The sequence below is a fragment of the Ovis aries genome, chromosome 1, assembly GCF_016772045.2.
Source record: "Ovis aries strain OAR_USU_Benz2616 breed Rambouillet chromosome 1, ARS-UI_Ramb_v3.0, whole genome shotgun sequence".
Classification (NCBI taxonomy): Eukaryota; Metazoa; Chordata; class Mammalia; order Artiodactyla; family Bovidae; genus Ovis; species Ovis aries.
Window position 1 is genome coordinate 17,711,699 of NC_056054.1, and position 27,047 is coordinate 17,738,745.

A 27,047-nucleotide genomic window follows, 5' to 3' on the forward strand; every position below is an offset into this window, starting at 1 on the left:
GCAGGAGAGCAACCATCACCCAGGAAGAAGGCTAGTAAGGAGGAGAAAGACGGGACTTCATCTGGGGAGTGAGGGCTGGAATGTGCCTGGTGCCCCCACCTAAGGAGACTGCCTTTCTCAGAAGCCAGCCTCCACAGATGGGCTCCACTCTCATTAGCCTCTCCCCTGTGTCTCCCAGCTTTCAGCCCAAACCCCATTCTGGCTCCAGTGGGGAAACACTGGGCCAAGAACCAAATGTAACTCTAGTGCCCCTGGGCTGTGTGTGGGCAGGGGACCTTCTCATGCTCAGGAAGAATGGAGCCTGAAGTTTCTTTCCCACCAGGCAGGACTGAACTCCTGTGGTGCTTCCAAGAACCTAGTGCTTCCTTCCCAGCAGGAAGGGGCTGCAGGAACTTAGCTCTGGGGCCACATGTTACTCAGGAGTGATCTCCTGAGTCTGAGGGAGCTCTGCCCACAGCCCCCTTCCCAGCAGAGTTATAATCTCTGGACAGCAGTGCCCACAACCATTCTGGGGAGCAAGCCAGGCTGCGGCTGACCCCCCATGCCCAGTCTTGCCAGGAGCTCTGGATAGGACCTGGTTCACAGTTCCTGTTCATCTCAGTGTCTCTCCTCATGTCTATGTGAGAGTTTCCATGGTTGTCTCTGCCTCTTTCTCTCTGTGTGTCCATCCTTTCCTTCCTCTGTCTCTGGGTCTGTTATTATCTCCCCATCTCTGCCTCTCCTTCTCTTTGTTATCTCTATCCCTCTTCTTTTGTCTCCTCCTGCCTCTTTTTCTGTTTGCTGTCTCTGGGCTTCTCCGCCTCCAAAGATTTCATCCATCTCTCTGATTCACTTTCTGATTGTGTAGCTCTGGTGTTCTCTCTAACTGGGTCTTCAGCTCACTCTGTGACTTTCTTTCCCTCTTGATGTCTGTTTACTGCTTGCTATGGTCTGGATTTGCCTGCAGCATCATCCTTTGACTCACAAGGATCTGCCCTTGCAGTGCTTCTCTGTATCTGCCACTGGAACCCTGAGCCATCTCCTTCTCCTTCTGTTGATGTTAATCACCCTCCCAGCATCCGTTTTCTTCTCTCCTTGTGTATCCCCCATCCCTCAAATTTTGGTTTATGCCTCTCTCTGTCTTCCTGCCACATATGTTTGTGTCTCTTCCTCCCTTCTGGGGCCTCTCTATCTTTTCCAATCATTTCCTCTACATCTGTTGCTTTCTAATTTTTATCTGTTTCTCTGGGTCATTCTTAGCACTTGAAGGTTTGTGCTGATGCTGGGGGAGGGTGTGTGTGGTGGGGGAAGAGTTAAGGAAAAGGGAAGAGAGGAGAAAACATATTTTCAGACCTTGAAAGAATCATATATTATTGTAATAAACCTCTCTCTCTCTCTTTTTTTACAGATAAGAAATAGTTACCTACTCAGAATCATGGCAGTAAATGGCAAAAGTAAAAATTCAAAACTACATTGAGCCTTTTGTTTCTCCACCTGTGCTGCAGAAGGGTAGGTATGTAGTAGAAGATAAATATATGGGGCTTCTCTGGTGGCTCAGATGGTAAAGAATCTGCCTGCCATGTGGGAGACCTGAGTTCAATCCTGGGTTGGGAAGATCCCTGGAGAAGGGAATGGCTACCCACTCCAGTATTCTTGCTGGGAGAGTTTCATGGATAGAGGATCTTGGTGGGCTATACAGTCCATGGGGTCACAAAGTGTTGGACATGACTGAGTGACTTTCACTTACTCATGTGGCCCTAATGGTAAAGAACCCACCTGCCAATGCAGCAGACATAAGAGACACAGGTTTGATCCCTGGGTCAGGAAGATCCCCTGGAGGAGGGCATGGCAACCCACTCCAGTTTTCTTGTCTGGAGAATCCCATGGACAGAGGAGCCTCGTGGGCTACACTCCATAGGGTCACACAGATTCAGACACGATTGAAACAACTTAGCAAGCACAGCACAAAGTGTAGAATAAAAAAATTAGGACAAATACACAAACTCATCTTAGGGCAAGGAATCCTGGGGGGGGGGGGGCAGAGGCCTGTCACCACATCCCCTTTGCCCTCACCCTGAAGGTACAAGCTGGAGGTAAAAACTGGGCAGCTTCTCATCATGAGGGAGCTCATTCAAGGATCTCCATCACTCAGGACCTATATCCTATCCAAAACACTTTTACCTTAAGCAGCAAATGTACTTGTATTAAACTATATAAGCTGATTCCCAAGCATAGCTCGGTGGAGGGGATGAGCTCAGACAACAGGATACACTTCCTTTCAATCTCCTCCAGTCTTGTCTAGGCTCAGCATGTCTTTCTCCATCTCTCATCTTCCTCTCTCAGATCCACTCTTTCACCTAACTAGTCTGAATGAAGAACCCAAATCCTTATATATTCCAAATTCAAAGTACCACTTGAATTTTATTCCTTATTATAAAAATTATTTATGTTTATTGCATGAAATTTGGAAAGCTCAGAGAATTTTAAGTAATAAATATCACCTGTAAATCTAACCACCAGAAATGACCCCTGTAAGGTTTTGGTATATTTCTTTCTAATTTTTATGCTGTGGATATAAATTTGTATACTGTTAGGATTTAGTCTGCTTTTTAACGATCTGTTGGAGCATTTCTCCACAATGCAAAATAGTCTCCAAAATATTATTTTAAAGGCTATCAGGTATTCAATCATATCAATAGATCATAAATTATTTAACCAGTCTCCTATTATAAGACATTTAAGTTATATCCAGTTTTCCCCATTAAAAGTAATTCTGCAATTAAACATCCTTGATGAAAATCTCTCCCCACATCTCTCATTTTTCCATATGCAATATTCTTAAAGGTGAAATTACATGCTATCACATTTTCCTGCAGAAGAACAGAGTAATTTATTTCTCATATGAATTTCCAAATCAATATACAAGAATTTCTCATTTACTGCAAACTGGTCAATGCCAGGCATCATCACTTTAAAAGAATTTTTTGCTTATGTCAGGTTAAAAACTATTTCCTTGATGTTTTAATTTGCAGTCTTTAATTATTAGGAAGTTTAAACTTTGGTGGATTCATTTTTTCATTAATCTCTTGTGCATTGATTATTAATATCTCATTCTTGGTTATGAGTTTTTTCCTTACAAAGAAGAGACCTTTATATTCTAATGATATCAATCACTTGTATTACACATATGCAACAACTATTATTCATTTTTTAACTTACATAAGTTATTATACATAAGTTATTATATAGCCAAAAATATTCATGTTTTTCTTACATTTCTTCCTTTATTTTTATGCTCACAAGAAAGCAAGAAAGTATTGGCATTTAGGCAGGGCGAATGTGAGCAGCTTGAGTATAATATAGAGACAGGGAAATTGAGATAGAACCAAATTACTCTTTACAATTAAGTAGGTCGGTTCTCAAAGTGTGGACCCACCATCTGCATTACCTGGGAACTTGTAGAAATGCAAATTCTCAACCTCCACCCAAGACTTTCCAAATCAAAACTCTGTATGAAGTGCAGGAGCATCTGACAAGCTCTCCAGGTGATTCTGAATCACAAGGAAGTCTGAAAGCAATGAGTTAAAGGAATTGGATTTATGGCTGGTTGCCCCAGTAATGGGAGTAAGGAGAGTCCTAGAACAAGAAAACAAGGGGAGATGGGAGAAGGTTCCAGGAAGAAGACCAGTCTCCAATCACATGCAGATGGCTGGAGGCTAGAGAGGAAAAACTGCTGCACAGATAACTTAGGGACTTTGCAACATTAAATGTTCATTTAAAAAATAGTTTTCTCATCTGTGCTGCATTGTAAGTCATCTTCCTTTTATCCATACATCCAGGACAAGTCTTGCAAATAACATCCTTGTGTTGGTGAGGTTTAGGGGCATAACGGAGAAGGAGAATAAGGATGAACCACTGAAGGTCAGTACTCCATGAGGAAGGCAACAAGGGGAGTTGAGGAGTCAATGAGAGTGAGGATTAGGAAGCAAAATGACCAGGGATACACAAGAATCCCTCACAATATTAGGGAAATATGGAACAGGTCAGATGAGGGCTGTGCAGCTTTGTTTGCTTATTAGAGGGAAAGGGGTCAACACTAAGAGGCTGAAGGACTTGGAACCTTCAAGTGATGCTTAAAGGCCTTTCTCTGTCACATCATAAAATAAATACTCACTCATATATTTTCTCTTAGGTTGCCTTACACTTTTATTCTTTGCATTTAACTCTTTAACATATTTAACTGTGTGAAATCACTTTTCCACCCATATTATTTATAACTCTTCTTTGCCCCTCTGATTTATAACAAATAGTAGGCATTTGGTAAAAACGTGTTGAATCAATGACATAGTTACTGAACACCAGTAAAGTTTCTTTCACCAGGAAAAGTTAAATCTTGAATATTAACTATAAACTTTAATCTACATAGCATTGATTTGAATTCCCAATTCTAACCTCAGTGGTAATCATAACAGTGATAAAAACCTCAACATAAATGATGAGTGTAATAGTCTTAGCTCTGATCTTTAATCGAGGCTAAACAACCTCTGTTGTCCCAAGAGAAAATGGAAAATGGGATGAATAATAGAGAGAAAAGCAAAGCTAGCTTGAGAAAGGGAGGAACAGGAAGGAACACAGCACACAGCATTTCCCAGACTCAGTCTTCACCATTTCATCACTATGCCCCTCAGCTTACGACTGAACGAAACCCCGACACCACTCAAACTGTTGCAGGAAGGGGGACCCCTTCCAGGGCCCGAAACTGGGCTCGTCTAACACTCAGAAATGAATTGTCCAAGGGGACACATATGAAGACAAAGCAAGAGATTTTATTGGGAAAGGCGACCTGAGTGGAGAGCAGTAGGGTAAGGGAACCCAGGAGAACAGCTCTGCCACATGGCTCATAGACTTGGGTTTTATAGTGATGGATTAGTTTTCGGGTTGTCTTTAGCCATTCTGGCTCAGAATCCTTCCTGGTGGAGCATGCCTTGTTCAACCAAGATAGATGCCAGATAGAAGGATTCTGGGAGGTGGTCAGATGTGTGGTGTCTCCTTTTGACCTTTCCTGAACTCTTCTGGTTGGTGGTGGCTTATTAGTTGCATGTTCCTTACCAGGACCTCCTGGTTAAAACAACTCATGTAAATAGTTACTATGGTGCCTGACCAGGGTGGGCAGCTTCAGTCAGTGTGCTTCCCCTAACAAAACTACTATGGGGATGCATTCAGTAGTGCCCCCATCTAATAATCCAAAATTCCTGTTAGGAAACAAATGAAAAATGAGTGAAAATTCGTTGGCACCAAAACCCCAAATATTATATATTTCCCAAACTCTTTACACAGGCCGGGCACAATGCAGGAACTCAACCAGTCCACTGTGACAGAATTCATCCTCTTGGGCTTTGCCTCGAGCCCCAGGACCGATCCTCTGCTCTTCACCTTCTTTCTAGTCTTCTACCTGCTGATCCTTGTGAGCAACAGCCTCCTCATCACCCTCATCCACCAGGACACACGCCTCCACACGCCCATGTACTTCTTCATCAGTGTCCTCTCCATGCTGGACGTGCGCTACACCACCACGACTGTGCCCCAGATGCTCGTGCATATTCTCAGCAAGAAGAGAGCCGTCTCTTTTGCAAGATGTGTGGCCCAGATGTACCTCTTCCTCTTCTTTGGGATCACTGAGTCCTGGCTTTTCTCCATCATGTCGGTGGACAGGTACATGGCCATCTGCCACCCTCTCCCGTATAAGGTCATCATGAGCCGCTGGGTGTGCCTCCTCATGGTGGGCATCTGTGCAGCCTATGGTGTAGTGGGTGGTCTATCCTATACCTTCTTTGCTATGCGTCTTCCCTACTGTGGCCCTAATGAAATTGACCACTACTTCTGTGAGGTCCCTGCAGTCCTGAAGCTGGCCTGTGCAGACACTTCCCTCAATGATTTGGTGGACTTCATCACCGGCTTCAATGTCATTGTGGTCCCGCTCTCCTTGATTGTCCTTGTCTATGTCAACATCTTTGCCACCATCATGAAGATCCGCTCAGCCCAGGGGCGGGTCAAGGCCTTCTCCACCTGTGCCTCCCACATCACCGTGGTCACCATGTTTGCGATTCCATGCATCGTCACGTACATGAGCCCTGGCTCTGACTCCTTGTCAAACAGTGGCAAGAAAATGGCCCTTTTCTACAACATTGCCACAGCCTTCCTCAACCCTGTCATCTACAGCCTGAGGAACAAGGATGTGAACAGGGCCTTCCTCAAATTGGTGGGCAGGGGCAGGGCCCCAGAGTGACTCTCTAAAGATGAGGATGTGGGGAGCCATACAATGAAGGGTGCACACTCGCCCTGAAGACTCTTCTACCAGTCCTGAAGAGATGGTCTTCATAAAGCTAACTCTTCAGCCCGGCCCAGTGGGAGAGAACAAGGTGCTTGATCATCAGCATTTTCTCTGGCATTGTAGTCTGAGACAAATATGATTGGGAAGATCCAACACAGTTGTTAAGAGCCTGGACTCTAGTGCCAGAGAGACGAAGATGAGAGACTTGGATTTACCAGTTACTAGGCATGTGAATTCTTGCAACACATTTAACTCCTCAAAGGTTTGTATCTCTCCTCAGAGAGAAATTGCAATGATTAAACGAGATATTACACAAAATGTACAGAGCATGGCATAGATAATTTCTTTTGGCAAATGTTAATTTTACTAGCAATGAATTATCAATCCTTAAACGGCAATGATCTTCCTGACCTGTGGAAGTTGCTGGATCCCTAAAGAGAAAAGTGGGGGTGTGGGGGGCGGGGAAGCTGGTGGTGGGGAAGAATGGAAGAAGAAGAAACTCAGAAACTGTAAAGTGGAGCTTCTTAAGGTGCAGAGGGACTTGAGAAAAAGGAAATTAACCTATATAACCCATCTACAAACTGTGTCAGTTAGAGCATCTGGGGTCAGTTGAAGTTATCTTAGAAAGTTGAAAATTCTCTTTTATGACCTTTTTTTGTTGTTGTTGTTCTTTTGTAGATTTATACCTCTTGATTTCCCTTTTCTCCTTGTTTCTAATAATGTCCATTTTTGAAAACTATAGCTTCTCTTAGGTAATCTCAAGGAAAAGGGATTCTGTCCCCTTAAGGATGTAGGAAATTAGAGAGGAGAGGAACAACTATAATGCATCAATGAAAAAAAAGGAGTTCAGTTAAAAATTAAGTGGGGAGGTTTTTGCTCAGCTCCCATTTTTTAAAAGAGATTTTCTCTGAAAATATGTTTATTTTTCATAGAATGTTTACAAACATGATTGCTTTGTCCCCCAGGCTTCACCGGTCTGGGCATCACCCGTATTTACTGACTACTTGCTGTCACAGGAACTTTACCAACCAACAAAGCAATTCCCATGTGGTTCTAGAAACATGTCCCATAAACTACCATGCAGACCCTTTGGGTTCTGTTTTCCTAGCTTCTTGCTGATGTACACTGCCTATGAAACTCTTTACAGAAAAAAAAATCAGCTAGGCTGGCCAAAAAATATAATATGAATGTCCGTCCCTTCCATGAAAGGCCAGATTCCATGCCAAGGGTGCAAGTTCACAATGTCCCTAAAGATATTACTTAACCCTGCTGTCCAGGAGCCAGAGTGCTGCATAAATAATAAAGCAAAATTATGGGAAAATAACAAGACAGGGCATAAAGCTCAAAATATTTACAGACATGTGAAGAAAAGCATTAACACAGAGGGCCTCTAACAAATTGGTAAAAAAAAAATACAGATGCTCAGGAAAATTGGAAACAGATATGAACACATTATTTAAAAGATGCCCAAGTAACAATAAACATATGGGAAAATCAAACCACTATAGGCACCAAAGAAATGCAAATTAAAATACCAATGAGATACCGCTTTTTCACCTTTACAAACTGGAAGAATTTTTAAACAATAGCCAGAGGTGGCCAGAAAACAATAAAACACTGATTTTTATACATTGCTAATTGGCGTATGAGCTTCCCTGATAGCTCAGCTGGTAAAGAATCTGCCTGTAATGCAGGAGAAGTGGGTTCGAATCTGGGTTGCGAAGATCCCCTGGAGAAGGGAAAGGCTACCCACTTCAGTATTCTGGTCTGGAGAACTCCATGGACTGTACAGTCCATGGGGTCGCAGAGTCAGACATGACTGAGTGACTTCCACTTCACTTAAATAGGGCTTCCCAGGTGGCACAGTGGTATAGAATCTGCCTGCCAATGCACAAGTGCAGAGACACAAGTTCAGTCCCTGCTTGGGGAAGATCCCCTGGAGAAGGAAAGGGCAACCCACTCCACTATTCTTGCCTGGAAAATACCACGGACAGAGGAGCCTGGTGGACTACAGTCCATGCAGTCGCAAAGAGTCAGAGACAACTGAGCGACTAACATAACACAATGGGAGTACAGGTTGACCTAAAAAGCATATGCATATTTCACACAACCATGCGATAGTAATTAGCTGAGTCCCTGATTGTATGGCAGCCAGGACTTTCCCAAGGCCCAGTCTGTGGCCAGAGCATTGCAGGGAAGAAAAAAAAAGTTTATTTCTATGCAGTCAGCCATGATTATAGTCTAAGTTCAACTCAGTTTGAATGTGAGGTCAAACAAAAAGTCAACTGATTGCTGAAAAATCAGCAAATTAGATTTCAACTCAATCCCAGATATACTCATACTCACCAGAAGGCTACCAAATGGAGTCATGGAAACAGTCATTCACTCTGAACTCGCTCAAGAAGTCTGCAGAGATGAGGCCCACAGAGCCCAGGAGACCTACCTGGATGACCTCTAACACTGTCTCCAGCTCTGAGGGTCAGGATTACTAGAGATTTGCAGAGCAGGAGCACCAGGCACATCACCCCTTCCTCCATTACTTTCCTCTTACAGAGAGTCCTCACCTGTTCCCAGAGTGGTACCTATCAAAACTGGTTGCAGTTATAGATTCCTCTGTGTCTCTAATGGGATGCATAATTATCTCCTGGCTACTAGCAGGTGATGGGTGCCGGGGTCCAGCCCCGGTGGATCCAGGGTGATTCGAAGGTGGGGGTCGGAGTCGGTGTCTTTGGAAAAATACATATTTAATCACAGATATAGAGAGATTAGAAATGGATAGTGTAGTAGGAAGATTAGTGGAGAAAAAGAGGCTGAATAACTTGGATTACGTGGAATAGCATCCATGCTCCAGATGGGAATTCAGCCAGAAAAACGGGAGCAAGAAAGAAGCGACATGGAGGAATCAGTCTTTCCGGAAACTGATCCGATTTCTTTATTTTTGGGTTTGCTTATATACCTTTTGTTACACATAGGGATGAATACAGAGTCACGCGGGGGTCAGCAGCCCTGACCTTTAAAATCAGGTGCTTCACGTAAATGTATAAAAATGGTTTTAGGGATATTACATCATCTTCTGGCCATGAGTGAGACCTGCTGACATTTTGTGATCCTTCCTTTCTGATAACCAAAAACTTATTTCTTCCAAGGGTGTTTTTTCTTAAACCAGGCACCACCCTCCAAATAAAGTTACATTCCTATAGGGTGAGGGTGTAGTGAGTTACAATCAAGAAAGGAATTTATTTAACCCAAGGTTAACATGATTAATCTTAAAGGTTAATACTTATTTCTCCTATATGCTTAAAGGTTAATACTTATTTCTCTTATATGTTAGTTATATTCATTATAAGGGTAGGGAACATGGAGATTTAGCAGCGAACATCAGCCCAACAAATGAAAATCCTTTCACCAATGCTCCCCTTAAGATCTATTTAGTCTTAAGATATGATAAAGTTACATTCTTACATAGCAAGGACACAGTGATTTATAACAAAGTACAGTGATCTATTACAAAAGAGAAAATCCATTAACTCAAAAAGTCTAGTATTGCTAACATCAAAAGCTACTATATTTCCTTTTCTATGGTCCAAATGTATTGATTAATATATTCCCAGGTGCCTAAGGATATGGAGGCCTGGCGGCAATCATTGACTCAACAAGAAGAAAAAGTCCTATGCTAATTAAGACTCTCAAAATACTCCAAAACTCTCTGTGCTGTTTACGGTTGAGAGGTAGTAAACAATCATGTGGCAGGAGTATGGATAATGCTGTCACGCAAGCTAGTCTGTCAGCAGAGAGGTTTGACCTGAGACATCCTTGTCCCACCCAGAGCAGGGAATTAGCAGCAATTATTGACACAACAAATGAAGAACCCTTCACCAATATAATTCCTAACCAACCCATCATACTAATAATTTCTAACTCCCCAAAAGAATTTGCCTTTAGTAAGTCTAAAACATCTCATGCCTCTCAGGTTGGGAGGCTGTAAACAATCACATGTGGCCGGACGAACCTATACAGGTGGGCTAGATCACCTTCAGAGGAGTCCGTAAGCTGAAACACTCTTGTCACGCCCAAGAATTTTTATTGCCTTGGAGCTGCACGTTTACTCCTTCTCCGAGAGAAACGGTTATGGGGAGAGCCCCCCGTAAAGTCAGAGGTGTAGGTGAGAGCATAAAACAGACTCTGGTTTTGGGGTTAGATGCTCGGGAACAGGGGGTTTCCTGAGGCTTGATCACGCCTTTGCATATGCCAAGCCTCCTTCCTCATGACCTTTGCCATGGGCGGAGTTCCTCTCACTGGCCCCCGGCAATGGGAGTGGTGATCACAGAAAGTGCTAGGTTCTGCTTCTGATGAACACAACAGATGCTGTCCCCACATTAAAGTGTCACTGGTACTGAGTAAGTAGTATCTGATAGCCAGGCACCAGTGACCTGCAAGGACCAGCTCCCAATTAGCTCCTCTAGTTCAGAGTCCTGGAGAAGGCAATGGCAACCCACTCCAGTACTCTTGCCTGGAGAATCCCATGGACAGAGGAGCCTGGTGGGCTGCAGTCCATGAGGTCACGAAGAGTTGGACACAACTGAGCAACTTCACTTTCACTTTTCACTTCCATGCATTGGAGAAGGAAATGGCAACCCACTCTAGTATTCTTCCCTGGGGAATCCGAGGAATGGTGGAGCCTGGTGGGCTGCCGTCTATGGGGTCGCATAGAGTCAGACACGACTGAGGCGACTTAGCAGCAGCAGCAGCAGCAGTTCAGAGTCCAAGAAGCTTTGCAAGATCAGAAGTACTACCATTTTGGTTAAATTCAGGTGGTCCAAGGTTTGCACCAGACAGAAGAGTGGCTGCTACAAGGCCATGCCAAGCAGGCTAGCCCTGCATAGGCTTACTATATGTAACAGTCAGTGTTCCCTTAAAAAGATAGCCACTGCACATGCTATGGGTAAAAAAAGAAAAATCTACTTTAAGAATTAGACCTTACACAATTGTCCCAAGCACTGGGGAAGTAAAGACCTGGAAGGGGCATTGGAGGATCAGAGTAAAATCACTATTCATTCATCATGAATCACTGGGCAAAGGTAGAGAAGTCAGAGCTTACAGGAAGATCTGAGAAGCCCCAGATCCAGTCATTTAACAGGCCATAACAGGGGAACATTTAAAAAGCTCGTTGGGAACCTGTTGCCTTTGAGAGTACGCAGTCAAGTTCTCAATTTGATTTAATTATTTCTTCAGTTCAGTTCAGTTCAGTTCATTTTAGTCACTCCAGTCATGCCAACTCTTTGCAACCCCATGAATTGCAGCACGCCAGGCCTCCAAGTCCATTACTAACTCCTGGAGTTTATCCAAACTCATGTCTATCGAATCGGTGATGCCATCCAGCCATCTCATCCTCTGTCATCCCCTTCTTCTCCTGCCCCCAATCCCTCCCAGCATCAGGGTCTTTTCCAATGAGTCAACTCTTCACATGAGGTGACCAAAGCATTGGAGTTTCAGCTTCAGCATCAGTCCTTCCAACGACCACTCAGGACTGATCTCCTTTACGATAGACTGGTTGGATCTCCTTGCAGTCCAAGGGACTCTCAAGAGTCTTCTCCAACACCACAGTTCAAAAGCATCAATTCTTTGGCACTCAGCTTTCTTTACAGTTCAACTCTCATGTCCATTCGTGACCACTGGAAAAACCATAGCCTTGACTAGATGGACCTTTGTTGGCAAAATAATGTCTCTGCTTTTGAATATGTTATCTAGGTTGGTCATAACTTTCCTTCCAAGGAGTAAGCGTCTTTTAATTTCATGGCTGCAATCACCATCTGCAGTGATTTTGGAGCCCAAAAAATAAAGTTTGACACTGTTTCCACTGTTTCCCCATCTATTTCCCATGAAGTGATGGGACCAGATGCCATGATCTTCATTTTCTGAATGTTGAGCTTTAAGCCAACTTTTTCACTCTCTTCTTTCACTTTCATCAAGAGGCTATTTAGTTCCTCTTCACTTTCTGCCATAAGGGTGGTGTCATCTGCTATCTGAGGTTGTTGATATTTCTCCTGGCAATCTTGATTCCAGCTTGTGTTTCTTCCAGCCCAGTGTCTCTCATGATGTACTCTGCATATAAGTTAAATAAGCAGGGTGACAATATACAGCCTTGATGTACTCCTTTTCCTATTTGAAACCAGTCTGTTGTTCTGTGTCCAGTTCTAACTGTTGCTTCCTCACCTATATATAGGTTTCTCAAGAGGCAGGTCAAGTGGTCTTGTATTCCCATCTCTTTCAGAATTTTCCACAGTTTATTGTGATCCACACAGTCAAGGCTTTGGCAGTCAATAAAGCAGAAATAGATGTTTTTCTGGAACTCTCTTGCTTATTCCATGATCCATCGGATGTTGGCAATTTGATCTCTGGTTCTTCTGCCTTTTCTAAAACCAGCTTGAACATCTGGAAGTTCATGGTTCATGTATTCCTGAAGCCTTGCTTGAATCCTTTTAATCATTTCTTAAAAGTGCCTATATCCAGACATGGTTACATTCTGAGATACTGAGTGGCTAGGCCTGCAACATGTGAAATTGGAGCAGTAGGGAGCAGACACAGTTCAGTCCAAAACACAGAGAAAGACAGTAATTCCTGAAAAAAAAGGAGGTATGCAGAAGAGATTTTTGGCCAAGAGTACCACAAGTAAGTGGCCACAAGCAAGCGGAAACCAAGCAGAGAGCAGCAATCCCTATACTGGGTGAAACAGAGATCAGAACTGTGCACTGTTGAGACAGTGAGGAATTTGTGAAACACAGGTTTGAGAGAAGAAGAAACTTTACAGAAAAGGGACTCCAGAAATTTACATAGAGGCCTCCTTCAGCCATTAGCCAGTCACTGACATGCATACACACAGGGTGAAATGAGACATGGAAGAAACAACTACTTGGGTCTGTGAAGTGAATGAAAATTCAGGTGCTTGTACCATGCAGGGGGACACTGAACTTGTCATCCAAAGTGGAGATAACTCACTATATACTCCAGGCTCCCAAAATAACTCTATCTCAGGAGTAGAGCTATTCAGTCCTTGTTACTCCTGATTTACTGTGAGAGCCAAAAGCAAAGTCTCAATAGGGTCCAACTGATATGACAATAAGTTAGCGCTCTGTCAGATAGACTTCAACATTTTTTGAAGGGAAACAACAAAATGTAGACTATCAACTCTGTAGCATCTTTTAAGTGGAAATAATGCCCTACAAAAAATCAAATTTACTAGACATATAAAGAAGCAGGAGAAAGTAACTCAGAATCAGAGAAAAAACGGTCAACAGAAACACACAGAAATGATGTGGACATTGAAATTAACAGACAAACTTTAAAACAGCTTGTCTAATAAACACACTAAAGAATTGTTAAAGGAAAATATGGACATAGTGAGTGGATAGATGGGGGATCACAACAGAAAACAAATAAATAAACATGAAGAAAGAATAGTCTTCGACGGGAGGAGATCAAGATGACGAAGTAAGAGGGTATGGAGTTCACATATCAGCTGGTTGGGGATTTGCTGGGTCAGGCAGAAAGACTGGGGAAACCTGGGCTTTGCTCATGAGGAGTGCTTGCCCCGCAGGCTTGCCCCTGAGACAAGACAGAGAGAAGTCTGCTTAAGTAAGTGTCTGCTGGGTTTCCCAAGGCAGCCTCACAATGCCCCATTTGGAGCCAAGGGAAACCCGGCCCCGCTCAGTCCAGGCCACAAGCAGCAATGGATCTGGGGTGGCCAGGACTGAGAAGAGGACTAGATCTTGAGATGCAAATATGACCCAGTCCTGCAGCTGAGCCTTAACGGGGTGATGGTGGCCCTTATTGGAGCTTACTCAAGCAGCACCTCAGAAGCAGCCCAGTTGCTGCCTGATTTTCTAATACAGACCAAATGGAGATTTGAACCCAGATTGGGATTCAGTGAGGCAACAACACTAAACAGTTGACACAGCACTGCCTGTCACGTTAGACAAACCTCCTTACTTGTTTACCTGTTTAAGGAGGTGCAGTCCCCTCTTGAACAGTAAATCTCTGCTTGAAATCCCAAGAATGTCATATTCATGAAGCCCACTCTCTTTAAGGGAGGAAGGAAATTGCCACCACACAGGCAGCATCTCCTCCCACTAGCTAGAGAAACGTGTGGCCTGGCAGGGGTCCTCCACTGTGGATGCGGGCCGCCAGGCTCCTGTCCCTACCACAGGATGTCTGGGTGTCACACCAGAGATCAGGGCTGGCCCTTAATATTGCTCACTTTTTGCTGTCAGAAGACACATACCACTGACTGAGCCCCTTCTGTGTACCATAACCTGAGCTAAGCGTCTTACAGGTACCTTTTTAACACTCATAGCACTGCTTTCCATTCTAAATAGGATGAAAATGAAGCTCAGAGAGGGAAAGTGATTTGCACAAGGCCGTACGGCTGGGAAGGAGTGGAGTCAGCATTCAGCCACCAGGCTGTCCGGTTGTCTAGTCTTTTGTTTTCTGTGTTGCAAAAGAAAGAGAAGCATTGTATTTTCTGGGGCTTCAGAACCATATCCAGAGAAGGGAACAAATTATCAAGAGACAAAATATATCAAGATCTATGACTGTATCTTGAATATTATAAATAATACTGCTATAAAAAATTGGTTTCATATATCTTTCAGAATTAGTACTTTTATCTTCTTCGTATATAGTCTGAAGTCAGAGAGTGTAGTATCTCCAGTTTTGGTCTTTTTCTCAATATTCCTTTGGCAATTCAGAAATTTTTGTGACTCCATATAAAATTTTTGATTCTTTATGTCAATTAAAACTTTTTTAAATTTATGAGTATATTACACAATATCTACTGCATGTTCCATGGGCAGGGCTGCCCCATATCAGGTATCTACCAGGTCCATGGCCTTCTAATCTCGGAAACCATACAATGTCCAAATTCAGACACATTTTGAGAGTGAAAGGGAGGGTTTTAACTAATTATAGGAATTAATTGATCTATAATAGGCAGAAACCATAACTGTCTCATGAAAACTAGGGTATGCGATCACCCTATCCAATCCCACCCTTGGCTAGCCTACTCTCTCCCCATAGCTGGGAATAAGCACTATCGTTGATATTTTTAGGCCTAAAATTCATCTTATGTGGATAAATGTGCCATTTCTCTGGGGACCTAAGCATTCTGGCCTATTACTCTGAGATAACATCCAGGCATGCTCAGCTGCTGGTTTGTCCAACTTCCTGTTCCAGTTATATGGATGACTTTTTGGTCTTTGCCTTGGGGACCTGTTTTAAGATGACATGCTCTTTCTAGAATCCCAGGACTCATCCAGTTCTGTGCTCAGTTCCCATGCAGTGGCTCAGGCCATCCTCCTACAGACAGATACCCTTTTACCACTAAGTGTCACTTGACCTGGATTCATCACCGACCTCTACCAAGGTAAAAATATTCCGCATTGGCCTTAAGTCCCCCAGTGCCCAAGCTGTACTTCACCTTGCCCTGAATTTCACCTTCATCACCACACCCTCCAGAATTTGAATTTTACCTTGAAAGACTAGATCATCTCTCACAGTTGGTCATTGCCTCCCACCCACGAAACAGGCTCCTTTCCAGCGAGGCTGCACTCAGCCACCAGTCTGTCTGGCTGTCTGGTCTTTTGCCGTCTGTGTTGCACAAGAAAGAGTGGCATCATGTGTAAAATAGATAACTGCAGTAGTTAACGAAGCCAACCTAGCCTGATGCTTTTCTCTCCTAGAATACCAATAGGATCCAAGAGCGTACGTTGCTGGGGAGCAACCTTCCAGTGGGTCCAAGGAAGACTGTGCCTCTGTCCTGGCCTCTGACCACCTGGTTCCTACACCCGGCCTTGCAGACACTCTATCATCTGACTATACATACCCTGTAAATCAGTATTGCAACAGAGATGCCACAGTAGAATGACTTGGAATCTAGAAGATCCAAGTTCAGATTCCTACTACACAATTTATTTGCTATGTATGAATAAGTCATTTAATTCTCTTAAACTCTCTGTGTCTGCTGACAAATCAAGTGACTTACCTACCTTGTCCTGAGGATTAATTACATTATGTATAGCACCCAGTGTAGCATCTGATAAGAGTAAATGTTCACATAAAAAGCTGCTCAACATCCCTAATAATCAGAGAAAGGCAAATCAAAATTACAGTGGGGTATTACCTCACACCAGTCAGAATGGCCACCATCAAAAAAATCTACAAACAATAAATGCTGGATAGGATGTGGAGAAAGGGAACCCTCCTACACTGTTGTTGGGAATATAAACTGATACAGCCATTACAGAAAACAGTATGGAGATTCCTTAAAATACTAGGAATAAATCTATCATATGACTCAGCAATCCCACTACTGGGCACATACCCTGAGAAGGCCACAATTCTAAAAGATACAGGTACCCCAAAGCCAATTACATTATACAATAGCCAGGACACGGAAGCAACCTAGATGTCCATCTACAAATGAGTGGGTAAAGAAGCTGTGGTGCATACATACAATGGAATATTACTCGGCCATAAAAAAGGATGAATGTGAGTCAGTTCTAGTGAGGTAGATGAAACTAGAGCCTGTTATACAGAGTGAAATAAGTCAGAAGTAGAAAAATAAGTATTGTATATTAACACATATATATGGAACATGGAAAAATGGTATTGTTGAACCTATACACAGGTAAGGAAGGGAGACACAGATGTAGAGAATGGAGTTGTGGGCACAGTGAGGGAAGGAGAGAGTGGGGCAAATGGAGAAAGTAGCATCAATATATTTAAATGATCATGTGTAAAATAGATAACTGGTGAGAAATTGCTCATCAGGTATCTATCTATAGCACAAGGAGCCCAGCCTGGCAATTTGATGACCAAGGGGTGGGACACAGGGAGGGGAAGGAGGTTCAGTATGCATAATTATGGCTAATTCATGTTGTACGGCAAAAACCGACACAACATTACAAAGCAATTTTCCTCCAATTAAAAACTTTAAAAAGAGGAAGTGTTCAATAATATGTGGTTGTTGCTATAGTAACAGATTTAGTAGCATTGATACCACAATTAGGTATGTGGTCTTTGAAAACAGTGCTGCTGTTGTTCAGTTGCTAACGCGTGCCTGACCCTTCGTAATGACGTGGACTGTAGCCCACCAGTCTCCTCTGTTCATGGGATTCCCCAGGCAAATATACTGAAGTGGTTGCCATTTGCTTCTCCAGGGGATCTTCTCGGCCCAGGGATCAAATCCATATCTCCTGCATTGGCAGGTGGGTTCTTTACCACTGAGCCACCAGGGAAACCCCTGGATAGTTATGAGGGTTCTAATAGGTATTAGCAGCATTTATATTATCTATATCCAAGCCTAAGTTTTATCTCTGCTCCATAAGTGGCCTTGGATAAGATCAATAAGCACATAAAAGGCAAATGAAAGTGCTTTGGAAGGAAACAAAGCACACTGTATTAGTATTGTCACTGCGTCACACAGCGATGCAGCCACTCAGCTGTAAGACTCCTCCCTCCACTAAGCCTCAGTGGGAAGGAATTTCAGTCCCTACATAGGGACTTGTTCCATTTACGCTGCATGTGGCTCAGGAACTGCTAAAGAACCTACAGTGCAGTGGTGGTTCAAGAAGTCTTGCAGAGGAGACGAGAGCCTTGAAGATGAGGAGCATGGGGGCCAAGCATCAGAAGTTGACAACAACCAATTGAGAGAATCATCTAAGCTGATCCTCTTACAACTACCTGAGAAGTTGCCGAAGAACTCAGCATCAACCATGCTATGGTTGTTTGGCCTTTGAAGCAAATTGGAAAGGTGAAAAAGCTCAATAAGTGGGTGCCTTATGAGGGACCGCATGTCAAAAACACCATTATTTTGAAGTGTCGTCTTCTCTATTCTATGCAACGACAAAGAGCCATTTCTCCATTGGATTGTGGTGTGTAATGAAAAGCAGATTCTATATGATAAACAATGACAACCAACTCAGAGGCTGGGCTGAGAAGAAGCTCCAAAGCACTTTTCAAAGCCAAACTTATACCAAAAAAAAAAAGGTCATGGTCACTGTTTGGTGGTCTGCTATTGATCTGATTCACTACAGCTTTCTAATCTCAGCAAAACCACTGTATCTGAGAAGTAAGCTCAGCAAATCAATGAGATGCACTGAAAACTACACCACCAGCAGCTAGCACTGGTTAACAGAAAGGGCCCGATTCTTCTCCATGACAATGCTCAACAGCACATAGCACAACCAATGCTTCAAAAGTTGAACAAATTGGGCTATGAAGTTTTGCCTCATCTGCCATATTCACCTGACTTCTTGCCAAATGACTATCACTTCTTCAAGCATCTCGATAACTTTTTGCACAGAAACCATTTCCACAACCAGCAGGAGACAGAAAATGCTTTCTAGGAGTTCGTTGAATCCCAAGGCATGGATTTTTATGCTACAGGAATCAGCAAACTTATTTCTCATTGGCAAAAATGTGTTGATTGTAATTGTTCATATTTTGATTAATAAAGATATGTTTGAGCTTAGTTACAGTGATTTAAATATCACAGTCCAAAACTGCAGTTACTTTTGTACCAGCCTCCAGAGCTGTGAGAAAATAAATTTGTCTTGTTTAAACCACTCATTCTATGGTATTTTGTTATGGCAACCCTGGTAAACTAATACATACTGTCTGTTGTCCAATGCCTGAAAAGCATTGCTTCATAAATTTTCTTCTACTATATAGTTTTTTTTTTAATAATGGAAGGTAGTTCTAATACATGTTACTCAATCATGTCCAGAAACAAAAGTCCCTCCCCATATTTGAAATTTGAAAACTACTTCCAATAATTCCTGAACAAAAGAGAAAACCATCATGAAAAACATAGAATAAAGATGTTTTGCCATAAAGGCGGCTGGATTGTGGTATTGTCAGCTTGGGTCACACTTCCTCCCACAATTGTGTAAGTTTCAGTTTCTAGAATACATGCATTATTCCTAAAATAATCCTTAACTGGTAAAGGTGGGTCCTGTTTTCCAGAATACTCTTCTTTGTGTGTTTTGGGATTTGGCCTGAAGAAGTGAAGTAGCAGTTCTTAATGTTGGAATGAAAGTCTTCATGATCAGATAAAGTGATGGCTAGATGCTGAGGATCATTGGATCTTAGTTTGTCCTTGTTTTTCTTGGTAAGCATATTTTACCAAAAGCTGGCCCTGGGACCAACAGTAATCCCTGGACCTCAAATGAATGCTTGGCTATGGGCACTCAAAGGCAATGGGTTTCCAGAAACCTCTTTAAGACCTCTGTTATGATCTGTTAAGTGACTGGATCTGGAGCTTCTCAGATCTTCTTACAAGCTTTGACTTGTCTAACATTACCAGCGGTTCAAGATGAATGGGTAATGATTTTACTCTGATCCTCCAATGACCCTTCTAGTTCATCTCCAGTGACACTTCCCCGGTTCTTGGCACAGTTGTGTAAGGTCTAATTCCTAACACAAGCTCTTTATCCATAGCATGTCCAGAAGTTATCTTTCTTGAGTGAACCTGACTGCTACATATAGGAAACTTGTGCAGGACTAGCCTGCCTGACATGGCCTTGTAGCAGCCACCTCTTCTGCCTGTCAGAAACCACAAACCAGGTGAATTTAACCGAAATGGTAGTACCTCTAATCTGGTAAATCTCCTTGAACTGTGAAGTAGAGGAGCTAACTGGGGGCTGAGCCCTGCAGGTTATTGGAGCCTGCCCACAAGATACTACTTACTCAATGCCAGTGGCACTTTAATATGGAAAGAGCATCCTTTGTGTTCATCAGAAGCAGAACTTAGCGCTTCTGTGAGCACCACTCCCATCAACTGCTAGCAGCCATAAGATCCATTAAGACATAGGAGAATCTATAACTGCAACTAATTTTTTTTTTACCACACGGCGTGGTCTGTGCGATCTTAGTTCCCCAACTAGGAATTGAACCCATGACCCCTATAGTAGAAGGGCAGATTCTTGACCACCAGGGAATTCCCTCATCAAACTGCAACCAATTCTGACAGATACTGTGCTGGGAATGTTTGAGGATTCCCTGTAAGAGGAAAACAATTGAGGAAGAGGTGATGTGCCTGGCACTCCTGTTTTGCAAATCTAGTAATCTGGTAAACTCCAATGCTTTGGCCACCTGATGCGAAGAACTGACTCATTGGAAAAGACCCTCATGCTGGGAAAGATTGAAGGCAGGAGGAGAAGGGGACAACAGAGGATGAGATGATTGGAGGCATCACTGACTTGATGGACATGAGTCTGAGCAAGGTCCGGGGGTTGGTGAAGGACAGGGAAGCCTGGCGTGCTGCAGTCCATGGGGTCACAAAGTCAGACACAACTGAGCTACTGAAATGAAATGAACTGAACTGAATAATCATGACCCTCAGAGCTGGATACAGTGTCAGAGGTCATCTAGGTAGGTCACCTCGTACCTGTGGGCCTCACTTCTGCAGCCTTCTAGACCAGGCTCAGAGTGAATGACTGCTTCCAATACTCCATTTGGTAACCTGTTGCTGAGCATGAGAACATCTGAGATTGAGAAGAAATCTGCTTTTCTGGTTTTTCTGCTTTCAATTAACTTACTTTCTGTTCTACCACACATTCAAATTGAGCTAAAACCTAAACTATTAATGTGGCTGACTGCATATAAATAAACGTTTTATTTTCTACAAAAGTTCTGGCCACAGACTGGGTTTTAGGAAAGTCCTGGCTGCCATACAATTAGAATTTAGACTAATTACTATAACTTGGTTGTGCAAAATATGAATATGCTTTCTAGGTCAATCTGTACTCCCATGGGTAGTGTATGAAAATCCATGTTTTATTGTATTCTATCCACTTCTGTATTTTGGCCTGGAGAATGCCATGGGCTGTATAGTCCATGGGATTGCAAAGAGTTGGATACAACTGAGCAACGTTCATTTTACTTTCACTTTTAGCCACCTCTGACTCTGTTTAAGCACTCTGCCAGTTTCAAAAGGTGAAAACGTAGTATCTCATTGATATTTTAGTTTTCATTTCTTAGATCCCTACTGTGCTTGATTTTCCCATGTGTCTATTGATTATTTGGATTTTGTTTTTTTTGGTTTTTTTTTTTAGTTTTTAATTTTTTAATTTTTTTTTTAGTTTTTATTTTTTAAATTTTAAAATCTTTAATTCTTACATGCGTTCCCAAACATGAACCCCCTCCCACCTCCCTCCCCATAACATCTCTCTGGGTCATCCCCATGCACCAGCCCCAAGCATGCTGCATCCTGCGTCAGACATAGACTGGCGATTCAATTCTTACATGATAGTATACATGTTAGAATGTCATTCTCCCAAATCATCCCACCCTCTCCCTCTCCCTCTGAGTCCAAAAGTCCGTTATACACATCTGTGTCTCTTTCCCTGTCTTGCATACAGGGTCGTCATTGCCATCTTCCTAAATTCCATATATATGTGTTAGTATACTGTATTGGTGTTTTTCTTTCTGGCTTACTTCACTCTGTATAATCGGCTCCAGTTTCACCCATCTCATCAGAACTGATTCAAATGAATTCTTTTTAACGGCTGAGTAATACTCCATTGTGTATATGTACCACAGCTTTCTTATCCATTCATCTGCTGATGGACATCTAGGTTGTTTCCATGTCCTGGCTATTATAAACAGTGCTGCGATGAACATTGGTGTACATGTGTCTCTTTCAATTCTGGTTTCCTCGGTGTGTATGCCCAGAAGTGGGATTGCTGGGTCATAAGGTAGTTCTATTTGCAATTTTTTAAGGAATCTCCACACTGTTCTCCATAGTGGCTGTACTAGTTTGCATCCCCACCTGCTTGCTGGAAAGGGTGTGGAGAAAATGGATTTTGTTTTTAAGAACTGTTCACACCCGTTGCTAGTTTTTCTGAGTGTTTGTATTTTTTCTTACCACTTTGCAAGTGTCCTTTGTGTGTTAATGCTTTTATTCACGTCTGTAAATATGTTGCAATTATGTGTCCTGTGTTGTTGTTTGCCTTTAATTCTGCTTCATTATTTATGCAACACTCTGACTTCTGGGTGGTGGGGTTGGTAATACCTGTGGGGATATTGTGAACCTGCACTCTCGGCATGGGCCATGGCCTCTCCGGAAGCAAACAGACACTCGTGCCATATTTTTTGGCCAGCATAGTTAATTTTTTCCCCCGAAGGATTTCATAGGCAGTGTACATCAACACAGGGCTCAGAAAGAAGAATTCAAAGGGGCTACAAGTTAGTTTATGGGACATCCCTCTAGAACCTCATGGGAGCTTTGTTGTGTGCTGAAGTTCGGGTGGCAGCCAGCAGGCAGTGAATATGGGTGATGCCCAGTAACATGATCTTTGTAGGTTGGTGAAGTGTGGGAAGAAACAACTCATGTTTGTGAAGATTCTCTGAGAAATAAACAGTTCCAGGGAAGTCATTTCAAACAAGAAGGAACAAAACAAAAAATTCCCCACTGCAATTGTAACCTCTCTCAGAGCTCCCAACATTTTGCATCTGGGGGTCACATTATATTCACCTCCTAACTCTAGTTTCCCTCATCCTTAGAGTCCCTTTCTCTTGGGATTACCCAAGAGAGGCTATAGTTTTCAAAAATGCATGTTATTAGAAACAAGGAAATCTAGAGAACAGAAAAACATCGTCATAAAAAAATAATTTTTCCCCTTCTAAGAGAACTCCAATTGACCCCCAGAGGCTCTAACTGACTGAGTTTTTAGATGGGTTATATAGGTTCATTTTCTCCTTCTCAAGTCTCTTCTGCACCTTAAGAATCTCCACTTGACAGTTTCTGAGTTTATCCTTCTTCCACTCTCTGCCTACAAGACCCTTTTTGTTCCCATTCTCTCTGGAGATCCAGTCACTTCCAAAGACCAGAAGATCACTGCTGTTTAAGGATTGATAATTCAACCCTGAGTCAAAAGTCTTGAAAATTGAAACTAATGTTTGCAGGCTCTGTACTAAGTACCTTTGTTGTATTGATATTATCTCATTTAATTATTACAACTTCCCTATGAAGAAGAGATACAAACCTTAAAGTAGCTGAAAGAGCTGTAAGAATTCACATGCCTAGTGACTGGTAAAGCCAACTATCTCATCCTGGTCTGCCTGGCACTAGAGCCCAGGCTCTTGAACGCTGTGTTGGATCTTCCCAATCATCTTTGTCCCAAACCACACCACCACAGACAATGCTGATTGCCAAGCACCCCGTTTCCCACTGAGGCAGAGTGAAGCACTAGCTTTATGGAGACCATTACTTCAGGACTTATGGAAGAGACTTTGGTGTGAGTGCAAGTCCTGAATTGTACGTCTCCCCATATCTTTAATCTTTAAAGCATTACTCTGGGGCCCTGCCCCTTCCCATCAGTTTGAGGAAAGCATTTTTCACATCCTTGTTTCTCAGGCTGTAGATGACAGGGTTGAGGAAGGCTGTGGCAATGTTGTAGAAAAGAGCCATTTTCTTGCCATTGTTTGACAAGGAGTCAGAGCCAGGGCTCAAGTATGTGACACTGCACGGAATAGCGAACATGGAAACCACGGTGATGTGGGAGGCACAGGTGGAGAAGGCCTTGACCCGCCCCTGGGCTGAGCGGATCTTCATGATGGTGAAAAAGATGTTGACATAGACAAGGACAATCAGGGAGAGTGGGACCACAATGACATTGAAGCCGGTGATGATGTTCACCAAGTCATTGAGGGATGTGTCTGCACAGGCCAGCTTCAGGACTGCAGGGACCTCACAGAAGTAATGGTCAATTTCATTAGGGCCACAGTAGGGAAGGCGCATAGCAAAGAAGGTAAAGCACAGACCACCCACCACACCATAGGCTGCACAGATGCCCACCATGAGAAGGCACACCCAGCGGCTCATGATGACCTTATACCGGAGAGGGTGGCAGATGGCCACGTACCTGTCCACTGACATGATGGAGAAAAGACAGTACTCAGTTGTCCCAAAGAGGAGGAAGAGGTACATCTGGGCCACACATCTAGCAAAAGAGATGGCTCTCTTCTTGCTGAGAATATGCACGAGCATCTGGGGCACAGTCGTGGTGGTGTAGCACACGTCCAGCATGGAGAGGACACTGATGAAGAAGTACATGGGCGTGTGGAGGCGTGTGTCCTGGTGGATGAGGGTGATGAGGAGGCTGTTGCTCACAAGGATCAGCAGGTAAAAGACTAGAAAGAAGGTGAAGAGCAGAGGGTCCATCCTGGGGCTCGAGGCAAAGCCCAAGAGGATGAATTCTGTCACAGTGGACTGGTTGAGTTCCTGCATTGTGCTCGGCCTGTTTAAAGAGTTTGGGGGATATGTAATTTTTTGGGTTTTGGTGCCAAGGGATTCTCACCCTTCTTTCATTTATGTTTCCTACCAGGCAGTTTGGATTCGCAGATGGGGGCACTACTGTTCATGGGATTTGGTTCAGGATTAAGTTGAGGGTCATCATGATGAAATGGTGAAGACCACGTCAGGGAAGTGCCGTATTCTGTTCCATTCTGTTACTCCCTTTCCTGAGACAGTCATGCTTTTTCCTCTGTTCAAGTCAATTTCTGTTTCTCTTGAGACAGGAGAGCTTGCTAAGACTCACTTTAAGGATCAGAGTTAAGACTATTACACTCATTATTTGGGTTGATGTTTTTATTACTGTCAGGATTGGCATTAAAGTTGTAAATGGTGATTAAAGTCAAGGCTATTGTAAAGTTTAGAGATAGAATTTAAGATTTACTTTTTTGGTGAATGAAATTTACTGGTGTTCATTAATTATGTCATTGATTCAATATGTTTTTGCCAAATGTTCACTGTTTGTTATAAATCAGAGGAACAAGGAAGAGTTAAAGTTTTCACACGGTCGACTATAACGAATTCTAAATACTTTACAGAGTTCAAGGCAAATGATGAAACTATAAAACAACCTAGGAGAATATATACATGGGTGAATATTTATTTTATGATGGGACAGAGAAAGGCCTTGAAGCCTCACCTGACTGTTCAAGGCACTTCAGCCTCATGATATTGACTCTTTTCTCTCTAATAACCAAACAAAGCAACAGAACTCCCCATCTGAGCTGCTCTATATTTCACCAGTATTGTTGAAGATTTCTTGGGCATTCCTGGTCATTTTGCTCTAAAATCCTTGTTCTCAGTGAATTTTTTATTCCCTTCACTGCCTTTCTTGTGTGGTCATCCCTATGCTCTTTCTTCTTCATGCCCCAAAACTTCACCAACACAAGGAGGCTATTTGTAAGACTTTCCCTGAAGGTATGGGTAAGAGGAAGATGACTTACAAGGTAGTGCAGAACAGAAAACTATTTTTAAAATGAACATTTAATGTTGTAAAGTTCCTAAGTTATCTGTGCAACAGTTTTTCCTCTCTAGTTCCTAGCCAGCTGGCAAGTGACTGGAGAATGTTCTTCCTAGAACCTCCTCCCACCTGTCCCGGTCTCCCTATTCTAGGACTCTCCTTACTTTCATCACCTGGGCAACCAGCCACAAACCCAATGCCTCTGACTCAGTGATTCAGACTTCACTGTATATCTGAGTCACTTGGATGGTTTGTCAGATGCTATTGTGCCTCACACAGATTTTTAATTTAGAAGGTTCATTTTGCCTATGGAAAAATGAGAGATGTGGGGAGAGATTTTCAGCAAGGAGGTTTATTGCAGTATTATTTCTAATGGGGAAAACGGCACACAACTTAAATATCCTATAACAGGGGACTGGTTACATAAATTATGGTCTACTGATATAATTGAATACCTTATAACATTTAAAACAGTACTTTGGAGGCTATTTCACATTATGGGGAAATGCTTCAACAGATTGTTAAGTTAAAAAGCAGAATGGGAAACTATATATGACCCAGTTCAAATACTATAATGATTTATAAAATTGAACTAAAATTTAAAAGAAATATATGAAATAGGTTAACAGTGGTCATTTCTGGCGATTAGATTCATAGGTGATATTTATTTCTTAAAGTTCTTTGAACTTGCCAAACTTATTACAAGAAACACAAGCAATTTTTATAATAAGGAATAAATAAATTTCAAGTGACCTTTTTTTTTTTGCTGTGGACAATTTTTAAAGTTTTTATTGAATTTCTTACAATTTTCTTTCTGTTATTTATGTCCTGGTTTTATGGCTGTGAGGCACGTGGGATCTTAGGTCCCAGACCAGGGGTGGAACCAGCATTCCTTGCATTGGGAGGCAAAGTCTTAACCGCTGGATTGCCAGAGAAGTCCCTGAGTGATACTTCGAGGATGGAATATATAGGAATTTGGCTTTTCAATTCAGACTAGTTACATAAAAGGATGACTATGAGAGAGGAAGATTAGAGATGGAGAAAGGCATGCTGGACCTAGCAAGGTTTAAAGGAGAATGGAAGGGAGAGCTTCTCTTGTTATCTGAGCTCATCCCCTCCACTGACCTACACTTGGGAATCAATGTATACTGTTTCATGCAAGTACATTCTCTGGTCAAGGTTAAAGTGTTTTGACTAGGAGATAGGTCCTGAGTGATAGAGATCCTTGAACAAGGTCTCTGGTGACGAGAGGCTGCCCCATTATTATCTCCAGCTTGTACCTGCAGGGTGAGGGTAGGAGATGTGAATGACAGGACTCTGCTCCCCAGGACTCCTTTCTCTCTGATGAGTTTGTGTCTTTTTTCTGAAGGGAGCCTGGGGAATGGTTTCTACCTTTACTTTCCTTGGCCGATTTGCTGTGTGTCTTA

General features: G+C 42.7%; 2 protein-coding genes across 2 annotated transcripts; one reads left to right on the plus strand and one right to left on the minus strand.

The window, feature by feature from the left end:
- Positions 1–5,326: 5,326 nt before the first annotated feature.
- On the plus strand, positions 5,327–6,557 carry LOC101107910 (olfactory receptor 2D2-like). Its single transcript, XM_012114622.5, has one exon. The coding sequence runs from the start codon at positions 5,327–5,329 to the stop codon at positions 6,263–6,265; it is 939 nt and encodes a 312-aa protein (XP_011970012.2). The 3' UTR covers positions 6,266–6,557.
- A 17,100-nt stretch (positions 6,558–23,657) lies between these two features.
- Positions 23,658–24,596, minus strand: LOC101105126 (olfactory receptor 2D2-like). The gene has a single exon (XM_027964400.1). The coding sequence runs from the start codon at positions 24,594–24,596 to the stop codon at positions 23,658–23,660; it is 939 nt and encodes a 312-aa protein (XP_027820201.1).
- Positions 24,597–27,047: the final 2,451 nt, after the last annotated feature.